The 21,579-nt window shown below is 45.6% G+C and overlaps 1 protein-coding gene across 1 annotated transcript in view; it reads left to right on the top strand.

Annotated features, from left to right (window-relative positions):
• The first annotated feature begins 362 nt into the window (after positions 1-362).
• The window catches only part of ZNF512 (zinc finger protein 512), a 1,352,022-nt gene continuing 1,330,805 nt past the window's right edge, over positions 363-21,579 (top strand). The window contains exon 1 of the mRNA XM_044075342.1: positions 363-565. Within this exon, the coding sequence (XP_043931277.1) occupies positions 454-565 (112 nt within the window). The 5' untranslated portion in view covers positions 363-453. The remainder of the gene's footprint in view (positions 566-21,579) is intronic.

The raw sequence follows: 21,579 nt of genomic DNA, 5'->3' as shown, positions 1-21,579 counted from the left end.
GATACTTGAACCGTAACTGCCACACCTGGGATTTTCTTAAGATGTAATCTTCATGACACACACTCATAAATCTTGTTTGTGTGAACATTTTTCATTATTTCCAGGGCTAGAGAAGTAAGAGGATGCAGTGTATTATGGGATGTAAATAATAAAATTGGCAGCTTGGTAAAGTTTGCCTACCAGGTGACCCTAAAACTTGGTGGTGTAAGGTTTATTTAGTCTAGTCTACAGCTGGTTATTCCTGCATTTGTCTCATGGTATGCACCCATAATATTTTCTTTTATTGTACTTCAGTCGTATAATTTGCAAGTGCGTAAATGTAAAGGTTGTATAAAGTTGTCTTCTTTTTTGTCGTCTAGATCTAAACCATATGGTAGTCCTTTTGTACCACAGCAGGATGGTTTTGATGAAGAAGAAACTACAAGTGATTCTTCCAATTACTCAGACAGCAGAATGAATGGGGCTGATGTTGAAATGGTGCCCATCCGGAAACCTATTTATTGGCTGGAGATGAGAGGAATACAGCCTGTACCAAGTGTGTCTGCACAACAGCCGCCCATGAGAGGTACTTTGTACATGTTCTGTAACTTTTTTACTCACCTGTCTAATATACCCTCCTCACTTTACAGGGTGAAGTATTCAGTATGCCGCCAAATCCTTTTCGAAGAATTATATGGTTGATTTTGTACTTGCAGGTATGGACATAATTCTACATCCAAAGTAGCTTAGGCTTTTTCAGTTTTCTGCTGTCTGGCAATGTTTGTCAGTGGAATAGTACTGCTTATTTAGACTGTGGTAATGAGGGATCTCTGGTGTGCTAATGTTTCAGTAATATGCTTGAGAATGTGTATCAAATTTTTCTTCCATAAAAGTGGTTCAGTGACATTTCCCAAAATTTTGTTTTGGCTTAACAGAATACCTTTGGATTCTACCTATGTAGCATTTTTTGCATGCTTCCTTTTCTAGGTTGAATTGCCCATTGTTTGCTTTGTACTTGCAGCTGTTAAATCATTTCTTGCTTTTGTGATGTCCTTCAAGGATGCATCTGCAGTCCATACAAATGGGTTGTCCTGTTGTCAGGCAGCCCTTCGGTCGGCCGGATTCCAAAGTCTGGGTCTGGCCTCGGCTGGTGTCGCACTTCACCCGACGTCATAGCTGCAGTTATTCGGGTATAAAGGCATCAGCCAACGCCATTTTCCCCAGTCTTTCTTGCCGCGTGGCGCCCGAAGCAGAAGCTGTTCGCAAGTGCCGGTCGGTCAGAACCAGAGATTACTACTACCGAATACTTCTACTACTACCAAGACTTCTAAAGCTAAGTACCCGTTGGGGACTCTTTCTTGCCTCAGCCGATGTCAGAAAAAGTGAATAACTGTTTAACTTGTGGGAAACAAATACCTCATAAAGATTTCCAGTCTTACTGCTTACCTTGTTTAGGCCCAGACCACGATGTAGCAGCTTGTCTAGCCTGTGCTTCTTTTAACCGACTGACGCTTAGACGTCGGTCGGAATTTGCTGAGGAGTTTTTCGGCTCCGATTTTGCTTACATTATGCCGCCGGATCCTCCGACTACGCAAAATTTCTAAAAGCGCAAAGGAAAAGGACCGACACTCGCGGTCTGCGGCGGCGAAAACCATGGTTAGGCCAACCATGAGTGTCTCGGTTTCGCTGAAACCGCAAGCGGTTCTTCCTTCAGCCGAAAACTTACCTCCTACCGAGGCCTCTTCCAACCTGGTGGAATTGCCTTCTGAAATCCCTCCTGCTCTTGCAGTTTCTCAGGAATTATCTGACACTATCCCCTTGGATATCTCTACCCCTGCACGTGGAGCTGCTAGGCCACCTGCATCCATGTCCATTAAGGCCTTTGCCAGGGCTAAAGCAGCTAAAACTACTAAATCTGGGCCTGCTAAGACCCCCACTCACAGGCCTAGCTCTAGTTCACAAATGCTTAGTCTAGCAGAGGATCTCATTTCTTTAATCCGGGGATCCCAATCTCACCCAGACAGGGCCTCTCACCCACCTCCAGAGAAGAGGCCTAGAGCAGAGCCCCCTGAGCCAGTTTCCACAGATGACTCCTCTGATTCAGATAATACAAACCCTCCAGAGGCTTCTTTCTCCCCTTATGAAGACTCTGATGCTGAAGAGTCCATTCCTTCTGCCTCTCCGCCTGAGGAATTTTCATTTGGGGAAACCTTGCATGCTGTGAGGGAACAATTTCAGTGGCAGGGCCAGGATTTTTCAGACTCTAGAAAAAGGCTTAGAACTTTTCTGCATTTACCACAACATAGGCCTTTAGCCATACCTCCAGTTCTCTCTGTTGTAGACTATGCATTTAATGATGCTTGTACTGCTCCTGATTCACTACCTCCGGCCCCTGCTAAGCCCGATAGGTACTGCAGGGTCCCGGACACGCATTACCATTTGTATAAGGCTCCTTTTGCAGATCCAGAGACCATCTCCCAGGGTCCTAAGGCTGTAGCAGCTACCTCTGCCAAAAACCCCCTCCCCCCTGAAAGGGAATCCAGGTCCTTAGAGAGATGGGGTAAAAAAGTTTACACTTCTGCTACTCTTTCAGCTAGGGCATTGAATTGTCAATTCCACATGATCCAGTATCAAGAATTTATGATAGACCAGTTAACCAAAAAGCTGTCATCGATGAACCATTAGACAAAAAATCTGTTCAGGAAATGGTACATAACATTCAGCAAGTCAGTAACCATTCTTTGAAATGCGGCTATGATGCACTGGAGGCTTCCTTTAGATCAGCCATGACTGGCACTGTTATCAGAAGGCATGCATGGTTAAAAGAGCAGGCCTTACCAGACCATGTTAAATCAAAACTACTTGATGCTCCCATGGACAAGATCAATTTGTTTGGCTCTCCTGCACAACAGGTGCTGAAGAAGATGGAAGAGAAAGTGAAATCTGTCCAAACAGTCAAGGATTTCTTACAGGTCCAACCTCCAAGGTTTAGCAGGAACTGGCCCTCCAAGAATTGGTCCTTTCCAGACACCTCCAGAGCTCAGAGAGGCAGGAATAGGCGCTCAAGAGGCAGAAGTCAATCCAGAGGTGCCTACAGGGGACGTCAGTGGCAGGGTAACAACCAGCGAGGTGCGGCCACAGACACAGCCACCACCACTACTACAGGACAATCACAGTGACTTGGCTCTAGCACCGCCTACCAGGGAACAACTAGAAGCACCCTTGGGTGGAAAGCTAACTTTATTTTCAGTAAACTGGCATTACATCACAGGAGACAAATGGATTTTACAGACAATAGACCAAGGTTACAGGTTTCACTTCCATACTCTACCAGGGAAGAGAGGAATGCCAAACCTACCTCCAAATCAAAAGGCAGAAGCTCTAAAACCGATAACTCAATTATTAAGGATGAGAGCTGTGGAAAGGGTACCATATATGGAGCAAGGACAGGGATTTTACTCCAGACTCTTCCTGGTAACAAGAAAAGAAAACAAATGGAGACCTATTCTCGGCCTGTCCGCTTTAAACATTCCTCATTGTTCCAAAATTCAAAATGCTGACCCTACAGCAGCTTCTTCCCATGCTGGGCAAGGAGTCTTGGCTGGTAACTCTAGATCTCAAGGAGGCATACCTGCACGTCCCCATACGACCAAATTGCAGAAGATACCTCAGATTTCTTGCAGGATCAGAGCATTATCAATTCTCAGCATTGCCCTTTGGCTTATCTACTGCGCCCAGAGTGTTCATGAAATGCCTGGCATCAGTAATTGCTCATTGCAGGCTTCAGGGAATCCAAATCTACCCTTACCTGGACGACTGCCTGATACAAGCGGACAGCAAAAACAAGTTAGCAGAAGACTTGAAAAGGGTCATTTACCTACTGCAAGCCCTGGGATACACAGTCAATATAAAAAAAGTCAAGGCTGATACCATCCCAAAGGATAACCTTCTTGGGTGCAGAGCTGGACACATCGAAACAGATGGCATTCCTAACAGTAGAAAAACAGGAGCAACTCCCCCTCTACTTCTTGGCATTAACAAAGCAGAACCAGCTAACAGCAAGAAAAGTCCTGCAAGCCCTGGGTTACATGGCATCCTGCATAATATTGATTCCACATGCCAGACTGCATATGAGAAAGTTACAGTGGTACCTAAGGAATTTATGGTCTCAGCACAAGCACAGCCTAGAAACCCAAATTCCAATACTTCCATGCCTGAAGCAAGAATTCCAATGGTGGGCTCAGGCCTGTCAATCAAACAAAGGATTGCCCTTCCACAACACTCAACCAAGCCAAACCATCACAACGGACGCCTCAGACCTCGGTTGGGGGGCACACATGCTGGACAAGTGCATACAAGGTTTATGGACTCGAGACCAGCTGCACCTACACATAAATCAAAAGGAAATGCTGGCAGTAAAACTGGCAATTCAGACATTCAGACCATTTCTTCGACAAGGTCAACTGTTGATAAGGACAGACAGCACCACAGTTATGTGGTACATCAACAAACAGGGAGGCACACATTCGTACCCTCTATGCCGGATGGCAATGGACCTCTGGAATGTGGCCCTGAGTTACAACATTCAGCTACAAGCAATTTTTGTACCAGGAAAAGAAAACATTCTAGCAGACATACTAAGCAGGACTACCACGGATGCCCACGAATGGATGCTGCATCCGGACATCTTCAAAACCATTATAAGAAAATGGGGACTCCCACAAATAGACTTATTTGCATCCCAACGCAATCACCAACTAAAGAAATTCTGCACAAGGACGTACCACCCACTTGCTTGGAAGGTGGACTCCCTATCTTTCAGTTGGAAAAACCTGATAGCATATGCATTCCCACCACTTCCTTTGATGCACAAGGTGCTATTGAAGATCAAAGAGGACCGTCCAAGGATCATTCTGATAGCTCCAGACTGGCCAAGACAACATTGGTACCCATTACTGAGGAGCATGTCTCGGGAACAAATATGGCCCCTACCCCTTGTTCCCTTACTGCTAACACAGAACAACTACAACACCCTGCATCCAAACCTGAAAACACTGCAGCTGACTGCCTGGAACATTGCATAAGAACAAATAACCCAAATTTATCCCAAAGGGTTAAAGACATTATCTTGGAGTCTCGCAGACCCTCAACAAGGAGAAATTATTCAGCAAAATGGAAAAGATATTCCATTTGGAGTATTGCAAAAGGAGAAAATGTGTCACTGGTAAACATAGCCAACATCCTGGAATACTTGGCAGAGCTCTTCCACAAAGGCCTGTCCTATTCTTCCATTAAGATTCATGCATCAGCTATTTCAGCAGAATACGACTTGGATCCTCCAGTCCTCTCACATCCTCTGCTCAGGCAGTTTCTGAGAGGAATTAAAAATGTAAAACCACCTAGGAAGCCACCATTGCCAGCATGGGACTTGAACTTTGTGCTAGAAAATTGACACTCCCTCCTTTTGAACCAGCAGCAACAGCAGAATTACAATACTTATCATGGAAAACTGCTTTCCTGCTGGCAATCACTTCAGCAAGAAGGGTATCTGAGCTACAGGCATTAATGGCAGTACAGCCCTTCCTGATCTTCCATCAAGATAGAGTGTCCATGAGAACAAATCCTACTTTTATGCCTAAGGTGGTCTCCAGAGTATCTTTGAATCAGGCTATCCACCTACCTACATTCTTCCCCAACCCACAGAACAGGCCAGAAAGACTGTTGCATACCTTGGATGTGCATAGACAATTACGCTACTACCTGGACAGGACCAAGGGTAATAGAAAAACTGACCAGCTACTGGTAGCATATGCAACAGGAATGGAAGGAAAAGCAATTTCAAAACAGACAATCTCTAAGTGGATAGGAAATTGCATTAAATTTTGTTACTCCTACCATGGGAAGAAAACTCCAGAAAACATCAGGCCTCACTCTACAAGGGCTACAGCCACTACCACAGCTTTTCTTCGAGGAGTGGCTACCAAAGACATTTTAGAGGCTGCTACTTGGAGCTCCGTGCATACATTTGCCAAGCATTATAATTTACCTTTATACTCTAGATCCCGAGCAGGTTTTGCCACTGCTGTTTTGCAAGGGATCTTAACTACACCATAATTTCATTTCTCCTCCTCCCCCAGTTTTGGCTATGGTATTCTACCCATTTGTAAGGACTGCAGATGCATCCTTGAAGGACATAGTACAGTTTTGTACCTACCATAAATGTAGATGTCCGATAGGAATGCATCTGCAGTCAGGATTACCCACCCTCCTTCCCCTCTGTGGTACTCCTAGGGTATTTGCCCATCTTGTAGCTAGCTGGGGGAATCTATTATGGTGTATTTGTTTGTATATATGTACATACATGCTTATTTTTTGTTTGCTCTATACTATTTGGAATCATTTGCATTTATCCAAATTTAGCCTTCCTAGAGGGCACCTGGCATCTGGGGCAAGAAACACTGAGGAAAATTGCGTCGGCTGATGCCTTTATACCCGAATAACTGCAGCTATGACGTCTGGTGAAGTGCGACACCAGCCGAGGCCAGACCCAGACTTTGGAATCCGGCCGACCGAAGGGCTGCCTGACGACAGGACAACCCATTTGTAAGGACTGCAGATGCATTCCTATCGGACATCTACATTTATGGTAGGTACAAAACTGTACTTTATATTTCTCATAGAAGTGTTACTGTGGTGTTGGAAGTCTTTTCTCTCTCCCTCTCCTACTCTGTAGACACAGTTTCTGTATTGTTTACTTTGGGCTGATACACCATGAATCCTAGTGGAGAATTTTTTTCAAAGCTGAAGGACAAAGTTTAGTTGGCATATTTTCCGTAAATCAGTCTTGCATTACGGTGATGTTGCAGTCTCATGCATTTGTGAATAAAATTAATTAGTGGACGGGTAGAATGAATTTCTGAAGCTTGGTCGTAAATTAAACAGTTGAGCATTAATTTAAATTGTCTATTATAGTAGCTTCAGGGCCTGTTAAACCTATTAATTGTGTAGCTAGTCAGTGCAAACAATGACATTTAGCAGTTTAGTTGACCTTGCATATGTAGGAATAGGATTTGTATTTTTGATAGACAGCTTAAGATTTTGGAATCATAAAGCTTGAAGGCTGTTATGGGATCTTGCTGTATTTTGATGTATTTACAGGGGCATATGGACTGTATTGGTTGTGCTCATTGTCTATATGATTATGTTTTTAAACAGGAGGAAAACCTGAAGTGGTAACTGCGGATTTTCTAGTGGGGAGCATAAATGGACCTTTCTGGGATTTTATGGTTGCATTGATGCTTACTCTAGTACACTGTAATGTAGTTGTATTTATAAAATACAATCTGTTAATTGTTCTGCCACTAGTTACTTAAGCACCCAACTGCCTGACTCTAAAAGAGTTCAACTGTAATGAACTACCTCTCTACCCAAATGTCTCATAGTGACTACTTATCTCATTAACAAGCAAGAACAGTATTCACTTCTGAATGGTGAAATCACATACTATTACATTAATAGAATTCTGGGCTCCACAGACAAACAGCAACCAGACAGCTTAACAGGAAACTTCCTGATCTGTTATCGTAGTCAACATTTATCACGTATGGGTCTTGGATCTGACATTAAATCTGAGCCGGCACACTGACAGCAGCTTAGCTCAAGCTCCTCTCCTCCCATAATGCTCTACTGCCCTCTAACCCCTCAGATCTTGTTTGTCACGCTAACAGACGCAGATTGCTCTGCTCCTTGGGAACTTCTATATTTTCTAACAGTAGGTCTTAATTTTTTGGTATCTTTCTCTTCTTTATTCTTGTATTTTGTATCTGTGAGCGTTCCTTTCATGTACGGTAGTTCTTTTGAACCCCTCCCATTTGTACTACTTTCGTTTGGCCTTTGGTGCCTTTTTCTATGGTGATTTTAAGTAAAGAATTGTTTAGAATTTCGACGACTCTACTGCTTGTCCATAAGGCTCCTGTTTGTCTGTCTCTCTCTCTATCTCTCGTTATGTCAGTGAAACCTTCAGGTTTTAAGAGTTGCTCCTCGTGCATTCGGAACGTGCCTGTTTCTCACTTGCACGAGGAGTGCCTCCACTGTCTCGACACTGGCCACCTGGAGGTAGAATGCGACACTTGTGGCGCTTTCATCCCAGGGCCCTGGTCGAGTGCTGAAACAAGCTTCTCTTGAAGAAAATGGTTTGGTGATGGGGGTCCCTTTGTCAAGGAAGCTTTGACCAGGTTTGGCCCCTCTGACCATAAAAGGAAAGCTATCCCTTCCTCCTTCTGGGGAGGTGTCAGGTAAGAAAGCTAGGCTATCCGATCCCAGATCCCTGTATCCGACTCCAGCCTCAGCCGTGTTGGATCCGCAGACTTCCAGAGAGTTTGCTCCTGGATCCAGGGCCTCCTGTCCCTGGCCGCCTACTCCGAGGGTTTGAGTTGACTCCCGGATCCAGGCTCTCCAGATTGAGGCCTTTGGATATGAGCCAAAGCAGACCCATCACAGATCAACCCCTTCGGATCCGAGGGACTCGAGAACCCTTCTTTCAGATCCTTCTGTTTCTTTTGATCTGATACGGCCGGCCCTGAGATCCATGTCGAATCACATTGATGTCCTTCAAGGATGCATCTGCAGTCCTAACATATGGGTTGTCCTGCCTCAGGCAGCCCTTCGGTCGGCCGGATTCCAAAGTCTGGGTCTGGCCTCGGCTGATGTCGCACTTCACCCGACGTCATAGCTGCTGTTTATTGGGTATAAAGACATCAGCCGACGCCATTTTCCTCAGTCTTTCTTGCCGCGTGGTGCCCGAAACAGAAGCTGTTCGCAAGTGCCGGTCGGTCAGATCCAGAGATTTCTACTACCGAAGACTTCTAAAAAGCTAATTACCCTGTTGGGGACTCTTTCTTGCCTCAGCCGATGTCAGACAAAGTAAATAATTGTTTAACTTGTGGGAAATAAGTACCTCATAAGGATTTCCACTCTTACTGCGTTCCTTGCTTAGGCCCAGACCACGACGTATCAGCTTGTCTAGCCTGTGCTTCCTTCAACCGACGGACACTTAGATGTCGGTCGGAGTTTGCAGAGGAGTTTTTTGGTCCCGCTTTTGCATACAAAATGCCGTCGGAGACTCCGACTACTCAGTTAGCTAAAAATCGCAAGGAAAAGGACCGATTGGCCCCGGTTTTCGCTGAAACCACGGTTAGGCCAACATAATGTCTCGGTTTCGCTGAAACCGAGCCCCGGTTCTTCCTTCGCCGAAAGCATGCTTCCGATAGCCGAGGCCTCACAGAGCATGGCTGAATCTGCTACTGAATTTACTGCTACAGAAGCAGGCACCCAGGATTTATCAGACACTATTCCTTTAGACATAACTACCCCCTGCACTTGGGGCTGCTAGACCTCCTGCTTCCATGTCTATCAAGGCTTTTGCCAGGGCTAAGGCAGCTAAATCTTCTAAGGCCTTGCCTGCCAAAACTCCTTCACATAGGCCTACCTCTAGTTCCCAAATACTCAGCCTGGCTGAGGATCTCATTTCTTTGATCAGAGGATCCCAACCTCACCCAGACAGGGCCTCTCAGCCCCCTCCAGACAAGAGGCCTAGGACTGAACCCCCGGAACCTGTCTCTACAGATTATTCCTCGGATGACTCAGACCTTTCAGACCCTCACGAAGGCCCATATTCTCCTTATGAGGATTCTGATGCAGAAGACTCCATTCCTTCTGCTTCTCCTCCTGAAGAATTTTCCTTTGGGGAAACCTTGCATGCTATGAGGGAACACTTCCAATGGCAGGGCCAGGATTTTTCAGATTCAAGGAAAAGGCTAAGGACTTTTACACTTACCACAGCATAGGCCTTTAGCCATTCCGCCAGTACTAACAGTTGTTGATGATGCATATAATGATGCCTGTACTGCTCCTGATTCTCTTCCTCCGCCCCTGCCAAGCCAGACAGATATTACAGGGTCCCGGACACACTACCATTTGTATAAGGCTCCTGTTGCAGACCCTGAAACCATTTCACAGGGCCCTAAAGGTGTGGCAGCTGCCTCTGCCAAAACCCTCTTCCCCTGAAAGGGAATCTAGAGCATTAGAGAGGTGGGTAAAAGGTTTATACTTCTGCTACTCTTTCGGCCAGGGCCTTGAACTGTCAATTTCACATGATTCAGTACCAGGAATTTTTGTTAGACCAGTTAAATAAAAAACTATCTTCTCCTGAACCTTTAGACCGCAAGTCCCTTCAGGATTTGGTACATAACTCTCAGCAGGTCAGTAACCATTTCTTAAAATGTGGCTATGATGCACTGGAGGCTTCCTTTAGATCAGCTGTGACTGGAACAGTGATTCGAAGGCATGCCTGGTTAAAAGAACAATCCTTACCAGACCATGTTAAGTCAAAACACCTAGATGCTCCCATGGAGAAACAGTTTGGTTGGCTCCCCTGCACAGGAGGTTCTAAAAAAGGTGGAAGAAAAAGCAAAATCTGTCCAAACAGTCAAGGATTTCTTACAGGTCCAACCTCCGAGGTTTAGCAGAAATTGGCCTTCGAAGAATTGGTCCTTTCCAGACAACTCCAGAGCGCAGAGAGGCAGAAATAGACGCCCAAGAGGCAGAGGTCAATCTAGGGGTGCCTACAGGGACGACAGTGGCAACCTACCAACCAGAGAAGTACTGCCACAGAATCAACTACAACCACTTCCACAGGGCAGACACAATGACTTGGCTCTAGTTCCGCCTACCAGGGAACAACTGGAAGCACCCTTGGGCGAAAAACTAGCCTTATTCTCCGACAACTGGCATTACATTACAGGAGACAAATGGACTTTGCAAACAATAGACAAGGGCTACAGGTTTCACTTCCATACTCTACCAAAAAAGAGAGGAATGCCAAACCTACCACCAAGCCAAAAAACAGACGCTCTTAAGACAAATCGACAACTTACTAAGGATGAGAGCTATAGAAGAGGTGCCACCTATGGAACAAGGCCAAGGATTTTACTCCAGGCTTTTCCTTGTACCAAGAAAAGAAAATCAATGGAGGCCTATTCTAGATTTGTCCGCACTGAACACATACCTCATTGTTCCAAAATTCAAAATGCTGACCCTCCAGTAACTTCTTCCCATGCTGGGCAAGGAGTCTTGGCTGGTGACTCTAGATCTCAAGGAGGCATACCTGCACGTCCCTATACGACCAGATTGCAGAAGACACCTCAGATTTCTTGCAGGATCAGAGCATTATCAATTCTCAGCACTGCCTTTTGGCTTATATACTGCGCCCAGAGTATTCACGAAATGCCTGGCATCAGTAATTGCTCATTGCAGACTTCAGGGAATTCAGATTTACCCATACCTGGACGACTGCCTAATACAAGCGGACAACAAAGCCAAGTTAACAAAAGATTTGGAAAATGTCATACAACTGTTGCAAGCCTTGGGATACACAGTCAACATGCAAAAGTCAAGACTAGTACCATCCCAAAGGATAACATTCTTGGGTGCAGAATTAGACGCATCAACTCAGATGGCTTTTCTCACAGAAGAAAAACAAAAGCAACTACCAGTCTACTTCATGACATTAACAACACAAACTCAGCTTACTGCAAGGAAAGTCCTGCAAGCCCTGGGCTACAATGCATCCTGCATAATATTGGTTCCGCATGCCAGGCTGCATATGAGAAAGCTACAATGGTATCTAAGGAATGTATGGTCTCAACACAAGCACAGTCTAGAAGCCCAGATTCCAATAATTCCATGCCTGAAGCAAGAATTCCTGTGGTGGGCTCAGGCCTGTCAGTTGAACAGAGGCTTGCCTTTCCACAAACCACATCCAAGCCAGACCATCACCACGGACGCCTCAGACCTAGGATGGGGGGCACACATGGTGGACAAGTGTATACAAGGCCTATGGACCCAAGACCAGCTGAATCTACACATAAATCTAAAGGAGATGCTGGCAGTGAAACATGCGATCCAGGCATTCAGACCACTCCAACAGGGTCATCTGCTGATAAGGATGGACAATACCACAGTCATATGGTACATCAACAAACAGGGAGGTACACATTCATATCCTCTATGCCGGATGGCAATGGACCTGTGGAATGTGGCCCTGAACCTCCACATTCAGCTTCAGGCCAGATTTGTACCAGGAAAAGAAAATTCTCTAGCAGACACCTTCAGCAGAACTACCACGGATGCTCACAAATGGATGCTGCATCCAGATATCTTCAAAGCCATAACAAAGAAATGGGGACTACCACAGATAGACCTGTTTGCCTCCCAACACAATCACCAATTGAAGAAATTTTGCACAAGAGCATACCACCCACTTGCTTGGAGGGTGGACTCACTTTCCTTCAGCTGGAAAAACCTGACAGCATATGCATTTCCACCTCTTCCCTTGATGTACAAAGTTCTACTAAAGATCAGAGAGGATCAGCCAAGGGTAATTCTGATAGCTCCAGACTGGCCGAGGCAACATTGGTACCCACTACTGAGAAGCATGTCTCTGACACACACATGGCATCTACCTCTATGTCCCTTACTACTAACACAGGACAACTACAAGATCCTACATCCAAACTTGAAAACACTGCAGCTAACTGCTTGGAATATTGCATAAAACAAAATAACCCAGGTTTATCTCAGAGGGTTAAGGACATTATCCTGGAGGCACGCAGACCCTCCACAAGGAAGACTTATTCAGCCAAGTGGAAAAGATACCTCATTTGGAGTGCAGCAAAGGGAGAAAATGTCTCATTGGCAAACATAGCACACATCCTGGAATATTTAGCAGAGCTGTTCCACAATGGCCTGTCTTACTCCTCCATTAAGATTCATGCATCAGCAATTTCAGCAGAATACAACATGGATCCTCCTGTCTTCTCTCATCCTCTACTCAGGCAGTTCTTGAGAGGAATCAAAAATGTAAAGCCTCCAAGGAAACCACCTTTACCTACATGGGATCTCAACTTTGTGCTGGAAAAGTTAACACTTCCCCCTTTTGAACCAGCAGCAACAGCAGAATTACAATTCTTGTCTTTTTAAAACTGCTTTCCTGCTAGCAATTACTTCAGCAAGAAGGGTATCTGAGTTACAGGCATTAATGGCAGTACAACCCTTCCTTATCTTCCTTCAGGACAGAGTCTCTGAGAACTAACCCTACTTTTATGCCAAAAGTGGTCTCCACAGTATCATTGAACCAAGCTATTCATTTACCTACATTCTTCCCCAACCCACAGAACAGGGGGGACAGACTGATACATACCTTGGATGTGCACAGACAATTACGCTATTATCTGGACAGAACTAAGACCAGCAGAAAAACTGACCAGCTTCTGGTAGCATATGCAACAGGAATGCAAGGAAAAGCAATTTCAAAACAGACAATCTCAAAATGGATAGGAAATTGCGTTCGATTTTGCTACTCTTTTCATGGGAAGACAACTCCTGATAATATCAGACCTCATTCCACAAGAGCTACAGCCACCACTACAGCTTTCCTACGAGGAGTGGCTACCAAAGACATTTTAGAAGCTGCTACTTGGAGCTCCGTGCATACATTTGCCAAGCATTACAATCTTCCCTTATACTCTAGATCCCGAGCAGGTTTTGCAACTGCTGTTTTGCAAGGGATCTTAACTACACCATCTTTATCTTAGTGCCTCCTCCCCCAGTTTGGCTATGGTATTCTACCCATATGTTAGGACTGCAGATGCATCCTTGAAGGACATAGTACAGTTTTGTACCTACCATAAATGTAGATGTCCGATAGGTATGCATCTGCAGTCAGGATTACCCACCCTCCTTCCCTCTGTGGTATTCCTAGGTATTTACCCCTCTTTTAGCTAGCTGGGGGAATCTATTATGGTGTATTTGTTTGTGTGTGTGTGTATATATATATATATATATATATATATATATATATATATATATATATATATATATATATATATTGTTTGCTCTCTACTGTTTGGAATTATTTGCATTTATCCAAATTTAGCCTTACTAGAGGGCACCTGGCATCTGGGGCAAGAAACACTGAGGAAAATGGCGTTGGCTGATGCCTTTATACCCAATAAACAGCAGCTATGACGTCGGGTGAAGTGCGACATCAGCCGAGGCCAGACCCAGACTTTGGAATCTGGCCGACCGATGGGCTGCCTGAGGCAGGACAACACATATGTTAGGACTGCAGATGCATACCTATCGGACATCTACATTTATGGTAGGTACAAAACTGTACTTTGTGGAGGACCTTCCCTCGAATCCTTCGGGAGGGGATTGTGTGTTTACCCTTTCACGTAGGAGCCATTCCCCGGACCATCGGAGAAAATCTTCGGTGTCCTGACATGAGCCTCCAGCTAGATCCTTTGTTTCCTCTCTCTCTTCCAGGAGCATCCTCCCTTTGGATATGGACAGGATGATGTGGTCCTTTTTGAAAGCTCAAATTGAATTTGGGCTTTCCTAGCCCACAGGACAAGGGAACCTTCTCCTAGTCCCTGATTTCTTTATCCTCGTCTGATATTTCAAGGATTGGACATAGGGAAGCCGCAGTGCAGTATGGGAGGCATTGTGCATTCACGAGGCTCTTGTCCCTACTTCATCGGAGTCTGTGGCTAGTTCTGCTCCTATTCCTCTGGAGTAGGTGGGGCCACTGTTCAGGGTTGTCACCCTGGAGTCCGTGGGGGTGGGTTTGGTTCCGGGATTTTCAGATAGTTTTCTGCCCCTTGGTGCTTCGGCCTTCGACAGTTCCTGGCCTGCCTTTCCCAGAGAGTTGGAGGTGCTAGTGGGGTCTGCTCCCTCCTCCATGGTGGTGTTTGTGGGAGAGGAAAAAGGGATTCGTCCGAGTTGTGTAAAGATCCCTCTCTGCTATCAGAGAATGCTGCCCTGTTTGCCAGGCTCCAACCAAGCCTCAGATTTTGAGCGGACCATCTCATCCTTCTCATGGTCAATCTGTTTGACCTAGATACCCCTATTAGGGTCCCCACCTCTTCCAAACCTTTCCCTGAGTCTCCCATGGAGGAAGTTCCTCAGAAGAGGACATGCAAGAGGAGAAATCTTGACTCCCCGATGGAGTCTCTCATGGAGGACATGGATGTCCTTCAAGGATGCATCTGCAGTCATAACAAATGGGTTGTCCTGTCGTCAGGCAGCCCTTCGGTCGGCCGGATTCCAAAGTCTGGGTCCGGCTTCGGCTGATGTCGCACTTCACCCGACGTCATCTCTGCTGGTCTTCGGGTATAAAGGCATCAGCCGACGCCATTTTCCTCAGTCTTTCTTGCCGCGCGGCGCTCGAAGCAGAAGCTGTTCGCAAGTGCCGGTCGGTCAGATCCAGAGATTACTACTACCGAATACTACTTCGAAGACTTCTAAAAAGCTAAGTACCCCGTTGGGGACTCTTTCTTGCCTCAGCCGATGTCAGAAAAAGTCAATAACTGTTTAACTTGTGGGAAACAAATACCTCATAAAGATTTCCACTCTTACTGCCTGCCTTGCTTAGGCCCAGACCACGACGTAGCAGCCTGTTCGGCCTGTGCTTCCTTCAACCGAAACGCTTAGGCGTCGGTCGGAGTTTGCTGAACAGTTTTTCGCTCAGATTTTGCATATATCATGCCGTCGGATCCTCCGACTACCCAAATTGTTAAAAACGCAAAGAAAAAGACCGACACTCGCGGTCCGCGGTTTCGGCCGAAACCACGGTTAAGCAAGTCGCGAGTGTCTCTGTTTCGGCGAAACCGAAAAACGGTCAATCTTCAGCGAATCCATGACTACTACTGAGGCTCCTGCTACCTTAGTTGAATCGGCCTCAGAAGTTTTGCCTACTACTGTGGTTCCTAGTGATTTATCAGACACCATTCCTTTGGATGTCTCTACCCTAGCACGTGGTGCTGCTAGGCCTCCTGCAGCCATGTCTATTAAGGCCTTTGCCAGGGCTAAAGCAGCCAAAACTGTTAAATCAGTGCCTTTTAAGCCCCCCTCACACAGGCCCACTTCTAGTTCACAAATGCTTACTCTGGCAGAGGATTTAATATCCTTAATTAGGGGATCCCAATCTCACCCAGACAGGGCCTCTCAGCCCCCAGAAAAGAGACCTAGAGCAGAGCCCCGAGCCAGTGTCCTCTGATGATTCTTCGGATGACTCAGACATTACAGACCAGCCAGAGGCTCCTTTTTCTACTTATGAAGATTCCGATGCTGAAGAATCCATTCCATCTGCCTCTCCACCAGAGGAATTTTCCTTTGGGGAAACCTTACATGCCATGAGAGAACAATTCCAATGGCAGGGACAAGATTTCTCAGATTCAAGAAAAGGCTTAGGACATTTCTGCACTTACCACAACATAGGCCCTTAGCTATACCTCCAGTACTGCCTGTTGTGGATGATGCATTTAATGATGTTTGCACTGCTCCTGATACTTTACCTCCAGCCCCTGCCAAACCAGATAGATTTTACAGGGTGCCAGACACTCATCACCACCTATACAAGGCCCCACTTGCAGATCCTGAGACTATATCCCAGGGGCCTAAGGCAGTAGCCTCGACCTCAGCAAAACCCTATTCCTTCTGAAAGGGAATCCAGGTCCTTAGAGAGATGGGGAAAAAAGTTTACACCTCTGCTACTCTCTCAGCTAGAGCTTTAAACTGTCAGTTTCATATGATCCAATACCAAGAGTTTATGCTTGATCAGTTAACTAAGAAGCTGTCCACTGATGACTCCTTAGATAAGAAATATGTTTTAGAAATGGTGAATAACATTCAGCAGGTTAGTAACCATTCTTTAAAATGTGGCTATGATGCACTGGAGGCTTCATTTAGATCAGCCATGACTGGCACAGTGATAAGAAGGCATGCATGGTTGAAAGAACAGGTCTTGCGGATCATGTTAAAGCAAAGCTGTTAGATGCTCCTATGGATAAGGCCAGTCTATTTGGTACACCTGCTCAGCAAGTAATGAAGAAAATGGAAGAGAAGGCAAAATCTGTACAAACAGTTAAGGATTTCTTACAGGTTCAGCCCCCAAGGTTTAGCAGGAACTGGCCTGCCAAAATTGGTCCTTTCCAGACTCCTCAAAATCTCAGAGGCAGGAATAGACTCTCTAGAGGCAGAAATCAATCCAGAGGAGGTGCCTATAGAGGACGACAGTGGCAAGGCAATAACCGAGGCACAGACACAACCACTGCCACTGCAACAGGACAATCACAGTGACTTGGCTCTGACACGCCTACCAGGGAGCAAATAACAGCACCTTTAGGCGGAAAGTTAGCCTTATTTTCGAAAAATTGGCACTATATCACAAAAGACAAGTGGATTTTGCAAACCATAGACCAAGGTTACAGCTTCCACTTCCACACCTTACCAGTAAAAAGAGGAATGCCAAACCTACCTCCAAATCAAAAAACAGAAGCTCTAAAGCAGATAGCAATTAACAAAGATAAGAGCTGTGGAAAGAGTACCAATAACAGAACAGGGCAAAGGATTCTACTCCAGACTCTTCCTAGTACCAAGAAAAGAGAAAAGTTGGAGACCTATTCTCGACCTGTCCGTCTTAAACACTTACATCATTGTCCCAAAATTCAAAATGCTCACCCTACAGCAACTTCTTCCCATGCTGGGCAAGGAGTGTTGGCTGGTAACTCTAGATCTCAAGGAGGCATACCTGCACGTCCCCATACGACCAAATTGCAGAAGATACCTCAGATTTCTTGCAGGATCAGAGCATTATCAATTCTCAGCATTGCCCTTTGGCTCATTTACTGCGCCCAGAGTATTCACAAAATGCCTGGCATCCGTAATCGCTCACTGCAGGCTACAGGGAATCCAAATTTATCCATACCTGGACGACTGCCTGTTACAAGCAGACAACAAAAGCAAGCTGACAACAGATTTACAAAGAGTCATTTGCTTACTACAAGCCCTGGGATACACAGTCAATTTACAAAAGTCAAGACTGATACCATCCCAAACAAGAACATTCTTGGGTGCGGAATTGGACACAGCAAAACAAATGGCATTCCTAACTGCAGAAAAACAAAAACAACTCCCTTTACTTCTTGGCATTAACAAAGCAGAACAAACTAACAGCAAGAAAAGTACTGCAGGCCTTGGGCTTCATGGCATCATGCATAATCTTGGTCCCACATGCCAGACTGCATATGAGAAAGCTACAGTGGTACCTAAAGAATTTATGGTCTCAACACAGGCACAGCTTAGAAACCGAAATCCCACTAATCCCATGCCTGAAACAGGAGTTCCTATGGTGGGCTCAAGCATGCCAGTCAAACCCAGGCTTGCCCTTCCACAACTTTCAAGCAAGCCAAACCATCACAACGGACCTCAGACCTAGGCTGGGGCGCACATGTTGGACAAATGCATACAAGGATTGTGGACTCCAGACCAGCTGCACCTGCACATAAACCAAAAAGAAATGCTGGCAGTAAAACTAGCAATCCAGAAATTCAGACCATTCCTCAAAGAAGGCCATTTAATGATAAGGACAGACAACACCACAGTCATGTGGTACATCAACAAACAGGGAGGCACTCATTCATACCCCTATGCAGAATGACTCTGGACCTTTGGAATATGGCTCTGAGCTACAACATCCAGTTACAGGCAATATTTGTGCCGGAAAAGAAAACACCCTAGCAGACATGTTAAGCAGAACCACCTCGGATGCTCACGAATGGATGCTACACCCGGACATCTTCAAGGCCATCACAAAGAAATGGGGAATGCCACAAATAGACCTATTCGCATCCCCACTCAATCACCAGCTCAAAAATTCTGCACAAGGACATACCACCCACTTGCATGGAAGGTGGACTCTATCCTTCAGTTGGAAAGGCCTGACAGCATATGCATTTCCACCTCTTCCTTTGATGCACAAGGTACTACTGAAAATCAAAGAGGAACGCCCAAGGATAATCCTGATGGCTCGAATTGGCCAAGACAACACTGGTATCCATTGCTGAGGAGCATGTCTCAGGGGAGAATGTGGTCAATACCCCTGATGCCTTTGATGTTAACTCAGAACAACTACAACATCATGCACCCAAACCTAAAAACCTTGCAACTGACTGCCTGGAACATCACATAGCAGCAACTAACCCAGACCTATCCCAAAGGGTTAAAGACATTATCCTTGAAGCCCGCAGACCTTCAACAAGAAGGAACTATGCAGGAAAATGGAAAAGATTTGTCATTTGGAGTACTGAGAGAGGAAAAGATGTGTAACATAGATATTGCTAACATCCTGGAGTACTTGGCAGAGCTTCTACATACAGGCCTGTCCTATTCCTCCATCAAGATACATGCATCAGCTATTTCAGCAGAATACAGCTTGATCCACCTGTCTTTTCACATCCTCTACTCAGGCAGTTCCTCAGAGGGATCAAGAATGTAAAACCTCCTAGGAAACCACCATTACCAGCATGGGACTTGAACTTTGTGCTAGAAAAATTGACACTCCCTCCATTTGAACCAGCAGCAACAGCAGATCTTCAACACCTATCATGGAAAACTGCTTTCCTACTGGCAATTACTTCAGCAAGGAGGGTTTGAACTACAGGCCTTAATGGCAGTACAACCCTTCCTAATCTTCCATCAAGATAGGGTGTCCATGAGAACTAATCCTACATTTATGCCTAAGGTGGTATCCAGAGTGTCTTTAAACCAGGCAATCCACCTACCTACCTTCTTTCCCAATCCACAGAACAGGGGGGAAAGACTGCTGCATACCTTGGATGTACATAGACAGTTACGCTACTACCTGGACAGAACCAAAGGTGACAGAAAAACTGACCAGCTTTTAGTAGCCTATGCAACAGGAAGGGAAGGAAAAGCAATTTCCAAATGAACAGTCTCCAAATGGATAGGAAATTGCATAAGATTCTGTTACTCCTACCACGGAAAACCAATTCCACAGAACATAAGACCTCATTCTACAAGGGCTACAGCCACTACCACAGCTTTCTTACGAGGAGTGGCAACCAAGGACATTATTGAGGCGGCTACTTGGACCTCCGTGCATACATTTGCCAAGCATTATAATTTACCTCTATACTCTAGATCCCGAGCAGGGTTTGCCACTGCTGTACTGCAAGGGATCCTAACTACACCATAATTCTTCTTCCTCCTCCCCTAGTTTGGCTATGGTATTCTACCCATTTGTTATGACTGCAGATGCATCCTTGAAGGACATAGTACAGTTTTGTACCTACCATAAATGTAGATGTCCGAACAGGATAGCATCTGCAGTCAGGATTACCCACCCTCCTTCCCTCTGTGGTACTCCTAGGTATTTACCCTCCTAATAGCTAGCTGGGGAGTCTCTTATGGTGTATTTGTTTGTATATATGTACATACATTGTTATTTTTGTGTTTGCCTTCTACTTTTTGGAAACATTGGCATTTATCCAAAATTTAGCTTACCAAGAGGGCAACTGGCATCTGGGGCAAGAAACACTGAGGAAAATGGCGTCGGCTGGTGCCTTTATACCCGAAGACCAGCAGAGATGACGTCGGGTGAAATGTGACATCAGCCGGACCCAGAGTTTGGAATCCGGCCAACCGAAGGGCTGCCTGACGACAGGACAACCCATTTGTTATGACTGCAGATGCTATCTTGTTCGGACATCTACATTTATGGTAGGTACAAAACTGTACTATATCGGTGAAGGGGATGGGGTCCCCAAGGTCACCGCCCGATGTCTCCTTTGGAGACATTCTGACGATTCTTAAGGCCAAGGGCGGTTGGTCTGCCCAACCTCCGTCCTCTAAGGAAAAAGTACAGTTTTGTACCGACTGCAGGGCTGCCTGACGACAGGACAACCCACTTGTTATGACTGCAGATGCATCCATGAAGGACATCAGTGATGTTCTTCGTGTTTCACTGTTGCAGTCATTACATTTCGGTTATCCTGTTGGCAGGTTGCCCTCAGTCGGCCCGAATTCCAAAGTCTTGGGCCCTGCGTCAGCTGCTGTCGCCTCTTCCCGTTCATCAGGGGTATAAAAGATGCAGCCAAAGCCATTTTCTTCAGTCTTTCTTGCTGTGCAGTGTCCGAAGCAAAAGCAGTATGCAAGTGCCGGCCGACTCCTGAGATTTTCGTGTTCGAGTTTCAGATCCGAAGTCTTCATTAAAAGCTAAATACTCCGTTGGGGCAACCTTTTTCTTGCTCCAGACTGATGTTAGAAAAAGTTAATAATTGTATTTCTTGTGGGAAGCAAATACCTCATAAGGACTTTCATTCTTACTGTATTCCTTGCCTAGGCCCGGACCACAACGTTTCTAGTTGTCTATTTTGTGCTAGATTTAACCAACGCACTATTAAGCGTCTGTACGCTTTTGCATTAAGCTATTTTGGGCGAAGATTTAATTATACAATGGCGTCGGATAGCCATCAGATTACCGGAGTTCACAAAAAACGCAAAGAAAGACTGGCAACTGAGGTCCAAAACCGATGAAGCTTCTCCTAAGCCAGTTGCCGATTCTCAGTGAGGCGCTTTCGCAGCCCCTGACTCTCGCTACTTTAGAGTCGCAGGCAGCTACAGACTCCCACGTGGAGTCGGCCAGGCCACAGGAAACTCCAGGTATTGGAGCCTCTGAAA

This window comes from Protopterus annectens, chromosome 6.part1 (assembly GCF_019279795.1).
Source record: "Protopterus annectens isolate FY-2018-M chromosome 6.part1, PAN1.0, whole genome shotgun sequence".
NCBI classification, from domain to species: Eukaryota; Metazoa; Chordata; order Ceratodontiformes; family Protopteridae; genus Protopterus; species Protopterus annectens.
Note: the sequence above shows the minus strand (reverse complement) of the source record. Positions and strands in the feature narration are given on the sequence as shown.